The sequence below is a fragment of the Camelina sativa genome, chromosome 12 (genome assembly GCF_030686135.1).
Source record: "Camelina sativa cultivar CO46 ecotype springtype chromosome 12, ASM3068613v1".
NCBI lineage: Eukaryota > Viridiplantae > Streptophyta > Magnoliopsida > Brassicales > Brassicaceae > Camelina > Camelina sativa.
The window spans coordinates 35,069,983-35,077,359 of record NC_141891.1 but is presented as its reverse complement, the minus strand read 5'-3'; the positions used below and the strand labels follow the sequence as shown (position 1 = coordinate 35,077,359).

The 7,377-nt window shown below is 45.3% G+C and overlaps 2 protein-coding genes across 2 annotated transcripts; one reads left to right on the top strand and one right to left on the bottom strand.

Moving 5' to 3' along the window:
• Positions 1-746: 746 nt before the first annotated feature.
• On the bottom strand, positions 747-3,017 carry LOC147933085 (uncharacterized). Its single transcript, XM_087477287.1, has 2 exons — positions 2,955-3,017; positions 747-2,789 (listed from the first exon to the last, which is right to left on the bottom strand). Exons 1-2 carry the CDS (start codon positions 3,015-3,017, stop codon positions 747-749), a joined length of 2,106 nt encoding a protein of 701 aa, XP_087333413.1.
• A 1,676-nt stretch (positions 3,018-4,693) lies between these two features.
• On the top strand, positions 4,694-6,616 carry LOC147933084 (uncharacterized). Its single transcript, XM_087478083.1, has 2 exons — positions 4,694-5,000; positions 5,431-6,616. The coding sequence occupies exons 1-2, from the start codon at positions 4,908-4,910 to the stop codon at positions 6,511-6,513; spliced, it is 1,176 nt and encodes a 391-aa protein (XP_087334209.1). The 5' UTR covers positions 4,694-4,907; the 3' UTR covers positions 6,514-6,616.
• Positions 6,617-7,377: the final 761 nt, after the last annotated feature.

The following is a 7,377-nucleotide window of genomic DNA, read 5'->3' as shown; positions in this document are numbered from 1 at the left end:
CATATCGTCGATGTAGACCTCCATAGTCCGGCCGAGTTGCTCGGCGAACATCTTATTGATTAATCGTTGATACGTCGCTCCCGCATTTTTCAGGCCGAAGGGCATGACCTTGTAGCAGTACGTTCCTCTATCTGTGATAGATGATGTTTTTTCCTAGTCGTCCTTGTGCATTAGAATCTGGTTGTAACCAGAGAAGACGTCCATAAAGGTTAACAGCTCGTTGCCTGCAGTCGCTTCGACGAGCTGATCGATTCTTGGCAATGGGAAACTATCCTTTGGGCAAGCCTTATTAAGGTCGGTAAAATCGACGCAAATTCGCCACTTTCCATTCTTTTTTTTGACGACCACCGGATTAGCTAGCCACTCTGGATATTTTACTTCCATGATTGACCCGGCGCCGAGGAGTTTGTCAACTTCGTCGTTCACTGCTTGTGATCTTTCAGAGCCTAACTTGCGCGGTTTCTGTTTGACCGGCTTATGCGTTGGGTCGGCATTGAGCTCATGGGTCGTGACACTTGGGTCGATTCCTTTCATGTCAGCCACGCTCCATGCAAACGTTGAGATGTTGGTTTTGAGGAAGAGTATCAACTCATGGCGGATGTTATCTCTGTGCCGATATTGACGCATCGTTTCTTGTCGTTCTCGTCTAGGCTCACCTCTTCGACCGTGGCAACACCCTGTTGGACGGCAGTCGGCTTTCCGTCTGTCGGTGACGTGCTGCTGTCGCCGACCCGCGGCTTTGATTGCTATAATTTCTTTCCTGTACGAAGCTTATGCTCGATCAGAAAACAGGCCCGTGCGGTTTGCTGATTGCCACGCAGTGTGTATATTCCTTTCGAAGTTGGGAACTTAACGCACTGATGATATGTTGACGGGACGGCTTTCATCTTGTGGAGCCATGGGGTTCCAAGGATGACGTTGTAGATCGTTGGCTTGTCGATAACTGCGAACCGGAAGTATCTGGCTATCCCCCCAACGAAGATTGGTAAGGTGATGGTGCCGACGGACATAAGATGATCCCCGTCGAAGCCCGTTAAAGAGTGACATTCTGGCATAATGTCCCGTTCCCCGACTTCCATTTTGGCTAATACGTCTCTGAAGATGACGTTGACTGAGCTTCCAGTGTCGATTAATATTCTCGTCACCTCACTTTCGCCGATCAAGAGTTCGACGACCAATGGATTGTTATGCGGTAAATCCAAGCCTTCTAGATCTTTTCCGTCGAAAGTGATTGGCATGCCTTCAGCCTCGAACCTTGACGGCCAAGATTTCGTCATTTCAGCCTTCTTAGTATAATCTCTGATCGCTCTGACCGAATCGTTGCATCCGGCTAGCCCGCCCATTATCATGTTGATTCGTCGTATCGTCGGAGGACGTTGGTCAGGCTTACGGTCTGTATGCGGTCGTTTCTCGTTACCGCTGTCTTCGCGCCGTTCGGTGAGTAGGTTCTGAATTTCCATCTCGTCTTCGCTTTGGTCTGCTAGTACCTTTGAATCCTTGACAAATTTTCGAGCGATATATTCGGCGCGCTTGGCGTCGCTTCGTCCAGGTCGGGTTGTCTTGCTTCTGTCGGGATCGACGACTATTGCTCCTTTCTTGTATCGCTCCATTAAGACCTTCTGGAGGTAATGACACTCGTCAGTTGCGTGGGTGGTACTCTGATGGTAATCGCAGTACGGGGTTGCACTATTTTCACCTCCCTCTTTCCGTATATACTTGTTTTCGCCGATCGCAAAGGTTCGGCGAGTTCGATCTTGGTTTTTGACGAAATGTTGTCGAGGCTCGGCGTAGTCAACTTTTGGAGCTGCGGCTACTGGCTGTTTTGGCATCGCACTTGCCTCTAGAGAATGCTTCTTAGCATTGATAGCTTTCTCTTCCTCGAGCCCAATGTGTTTTGCAGCTCGGAGTAATGCCTCGGCTACGGTCTCGATGTGCGTTAAAGACAGCTTTTCCTTGAACCGAGATTCATACACTAGCGCATTTCGAAGTGCGACAATTGCGGCAGCGTCCGGAATTGAAATGTTGACGTAAACTTCCTTGAATCGCCCTATAAAGGACCAAAGTGATTCTCCCTTGTGCTGAGTTAAGGCGTATAAGTCGGCATGGGAATTCTTATCCTCGAACAAAACAGAAAACTGCTTCAAAAATTCGGTTATCAACTCCCTGATACTATCAATTGATCCGGGTGGGAGTCTCGAGAACCAGCTCAATGCGGTTCCTGTTAGATGCTCGGCGAAAACTTGACAAGCTCCAGCATCGTATTCCGCCGGGCTGAACTGTAAAGGGCCGAGGGCTACGCCAAAGGTGAGTAAGAAATCTCGCGGGTCGACCGTTCCGTCATAGTGACCCAACCGTGGCTTGACTGCCCGTCTGACCGTCGTCGTAGCGAGTCTTTGAGAGAATGGAGTTCGCTGTGTTGCTTCGAGCATAAGTCCGACTTGGGGCGCCTTATCCGTTGCTTTTTGAATCATTGCGGCCATTTCTTTCATTTGCTCTTTGATTTCTTTTAGCTCGGCGTCCTTCGTTAGATCGGTTACATCGTTATTCCGCTCGATAGGGTGCTGGGCAGGATTACATCCTAACCCGCTGGTTTGCACATACGACCCTGGCGTTGTTCTTAGCGAAGTGAAGTTTGCTGGGTTGAGCCGAGCGTTGTTGAGATGGTTGATTTCATCTTGCGAGTTAAAATGTGCCGCAGTGAGTGCATCCAAACGGTTGTTTGTTCGCTCTTCCTGCTGGTCAAGGCGTGTTAAGATTCCTCGGAACAGTTCGTCTATACTAGAGACGGGCTGATTGTTGAGCAAAGAAAGTTGTGTCGGCGCCTGTGGTGCCTCTGCGGTCGCAGGGGTCGTCAAATTTGTAGCTATGACGAAGGTCTCCGGACTTTCTACTGTCACGGTCTTTCTTGGAGCGTCCGGCGTGGGAAGGACTGTCTACTCCGCTTGATCCGTTGCCGGGGTGATCGTTCCCCCCGACGAGCTTGCTTCTTTGCTTCTTTCCTTGTCAATTATTGTCATCTCGTCCAGTCGGTGTAGGTCCGTTCTTCAATTTTTTAGAAAACTTTGACTTGGCTCCCCCTTCCTGGCGCGCCAAATTGTTGATGTCCCTTTCGGTCACAATTAGTATGTTTAGTTCGGTCAAAGAGGGTCGAAGTTCTCTTCTATTATATCGATGTCGAAACACAAAAGACGGGCTACAACGCGACTTAAACGGGTTACAAAAGTAGACGAGGATAGTAGACGAGCTGATCTCTCGTCGATTCTTCGAGCTATGAGCTTAGAACCGTTGACTTTTGCTTGGACGAGCTAAGCTCTTGTACTTGCTGTACGACTTCTCCTGCTTTTCTTCGATCCCCTTTTCTAAAGGCCGTACGCCCGTATTTATAGGAAATCGTGTCGGTTCGTCTAGGAAAAATACCATAATATCCTTCTCTCTCGAAAGGGATATTTATGGGCTTTTTCCTGGGCCGGGCCCTTTTGTTGGGGTTGGATCTACCCCTAACAAATTTTTTTCAAATTTCTCAACCTTGGTTGGTTGGTCATAGACTTTTTTTTTTGTGTAAACATAATTGTTACCATTCGTTCAATCTCAAAAGGAGATAAAGGGGAGAAGGTTATCAACCTAATGGTTGGATAAAATAGCCTAATCAAACACAAGCCTACAACAAACATAGATACATTGAAAAAACATAAATCAATGTTGACAGATCCATAAGAGCTTGGAGAAAGAGGCTACATCATGGTGTGTCAAAGAACTTCCATAAAATATATTGGAAATTTTAACATTAATTATTATCAAAAGATTTTGTGACGTTGGAAAAGGGTCTTTAGTTTCATTAGTTGCTGGAACAAGCCACTTTGAGATAGCTAAAAGACGTGAACATGTTCTCTCCACACAGGAGGAGGGCAGAGCCTAGGTTCTCTTTATGGTGGAGGAGGTTGGATGCAAGGTTATCTCCCCTAAGGGGGGAAGGTGGGGAGGTTGAACGCAAGATTCTCTCCCCAATGGAGGAAGGCGGAGCGAAGGTTCTCTCCATGGTGGAGGAGGTTGGACGCAAGGTCCTCTCCATAAGGGAGGAGGACAGAAGCGCGGTTCTCTCTATGGTTAGTTATACACTATTGTGATGTAATTTATTTTTTATTCAAAAAGTTCTATTAGCCAACAATTTTAGTGATAAACTATGCAAAAGTGAAAGTAAATAGACATATAATAGTTGACTTAATTTGTTCATATAGACATTTTCTAGGTGGTGGTAAATAATATATTTGTAACATACAATATACTTAGGTATAAAAAATACACTTTTAATGGCAACATACATAAAAGATTTGTATATGGATATAAATCTGTGTATTATAACAAAAAAAAAATTATAAATAATGTACAATAAATTTTAATATATTTTATTAAATCTAGTTTTATTTACAAAACATTAAACTCACACATCGGACGGTCCTGATCTAGTTAATTGATAAAATTTTGCAAGAAGTGACGTTGAATAAGCAAAGAAAATTATATATTGTATGAATAAATTACCGTAGTTCAAATTCGACCAAGTTGTGTGAGTTATGTGATTGCAGATTCGACTTAGGCGAAAGTGTGAACATGGTTAACTTTGGTTTAACAAATATCTTAATAAATATCAAGTGCTTGGTTCGCTTTGTATGCTTTGCCGCCTTGCCGGCTCACTCTCACATCACAACTGCGTCACTCACACGCACACATCACACATAACTCAGGACCCGTCGTAACTCATCACACGCACACATCACACACAGATCATATTTGTTACTTTACTTTTCATCTCTTAACATTACATACCCACATCAGCTTCTGCAAGACTTCTGCAAGCTTCCGTTCACAACTACGTGATCCGGCCCATCTCCGATCGTCAAAACTTGTCGCATATGGAGAGTTCCGGCAACTCCATCCCTCTGATCGATCTCCGGGGCTTCCCTGGACCCAGTCGAGCGGAGATTGACCTTTCTGGCTTCGAGCAGGTAAACCAACGTTTGGTATTGTTCAGTTTGATCATGTGTTTTAGTATATAGCAAGGAGACTTATTAGTTTACTCCATTAATTAAGGCGCCGGTGTTCCGCCCGGAATTTACCTAAAATCGGAGTTAAAATCGGAAAAAAAAAACACACAGACAGATCTCTTTTTTTCTTTCTCAAAATAGGATGTCAGATGTTGGATCTATGGACTCAAGATTTATGTTGATTTATGGCTTTTCTTAAATTTTGCTCAAAATAGGATGCTAGATATTGGATCTATGGACTCAATATTTATGTTGATTTATGTCTTTTCTTAAATTTATCTCAAAATAGGATGCTAGATATTGGATCTATGGGCTCAAGATTTATATTGATTTATGTCTTTTCTTAAATTTTTCTCAATGGACTCAAGATTTATGTTGGTTTATGTTGCAGGTTAGTAACGGTGGGATAGAGCCATGTCGTTTTACAGAGGACATCATCTCTAGTTTTTTTGGACATACAGTGGACGGAATCTCAAGAAGCATAGTTTCTCCAGATAAAAAATCAACCGTCGTTCGTAAACTGAAGCTCTCCATTGATGTGCTCTCTAGCCACTACATGGGGAAAGGATATTTCATCACGTGCCCTAACGTCCCTCAAGAGGCGCTTCAGTCTCACTGCCAAGACTCTCTCTCCCGTACACTCTCCCACTTCCCTTCACTCGCAGGCCGTCTCTCGACCTCCGACGATGGCTGTGTTTATCTCTCCTGCAATGGCGCCGGCACCGGTTTCGTGTTCGCTGATACGAAGAAATCCATCCACGTCAGTGATGTTTCCGCCGGAATCAACGTTCCCGATGTCGTTAAGGAGTTTTTCTTCTCTGACATGGCAATGAGCTACGAAGGACATGACAGACCGAACCTAGCCGTTCTGGTGACAGAACTGATTAACGGAGTTTTCATTGGGGGTTCCGTTAACAAAGCCGTGGCTAACGATACGTCGTTGTGGGATTTTATTAGTACCTTCGTGGATGAGCTTCTGACACATCGAGCAGCTGACGTCCAACCACCACCACCATCTTTTTTCCCACCGTCTTCTCGTCTTCTGACGAGAGAACAGATAAATTCTTTCCTCAACGAGGCTAATGATATGTCGTTGTGGGATTTTCTTACTACCTTCGTGGATGAGATTCGGTCACGTGGAGCAGCTGACGTCCAACCACCACCACCATCTTTTTTCCCACGGTCGTCTCGTCTTCTGACGAGAGAACAAAGCCATCCTTTCCTCAACCTGGCTCCCCCACATCCGCTGAACCTCGCCAATCCAGTACCTGAGCCTCATCAAATGGACGCACTTAGCTGGTCGGCTCTTGCATATTGTTTCGGTGCCGGTCTTGAATTCAACTCTATCTTCGCGCAGGTAGGAGCAGATCCCAGCAAAGTTTCTGACCGAGTCCAACTTATGTCTGGGCTCATCCTCATAGGCATTTTTCTCTTAGGTGCTGTGAAATATCGGCTAAAAGTGTTGCTGTATTGATTCGCTTAAGAGTAGTATTTATACATACAATTGGTTAGGGTTTTCCCTTTGATATGATAAGTCTAAATCTATACAATATGGTAACTACTAGACAATATGTATATCGGAGGCCCATTACCCCCCCTCAAGTTGGCGGTGGGTGATAACGAACGCCGAACTTGGACAGAAGCTTATCGAAGGCAGGACGTGGTAAAGCCTTCGTAAGAATATCAGCAACCTGATCTTTGGTAGAGATATGCTCGGTAGTAATGAGGCGATCTTGAACAGCATCCCGAACTTGATGGCAGTCGGACTCAATGTGTTTCGTGCGTTCATGGAAGACAGGGTTAGCCACAATGTGTATGGCGGCCTGACTGTCACAGTATAGTTGAATAGGCCGAGAAGTGTACAACCCAAAAGTATCGAGCAGTTGACGTAACCATTTGATTTCACGAAGAGTATAGGCCATGGCACGATATTCAGCCTCCGCCGAAGAGTTAGAAACAGTATGTTGCTTCTTAGTCTTCCAAGATATCGGAGAAGAGCCGAGAAAAACCACATAAGCGCTGAGGGACCGTCGAGTAAGAGGACAAGCATTCCAGTCAGAATCACAATAGGCGATTAAAGAAGTAACACTATCTGAACGAAGGAGAATTCCCTGAGCCGGACAGCCCTGAAGATACCGAACCACGCGAATGGCAGCTTCCCAATGAGGGAGAAGAGGTGTCTGCATGAACTGAGATAAAATGTGAACAATGTAACTGAGTTCCGGACGAGTAATACTGAGATAAATAAGGCGACCAACAAGACGACGGTACTCTTCGGGTCGCTTAAGAACCGGACCTGTAGCAGAAGCGAGCTTATGATTTGGTTCAACCGGGGTAG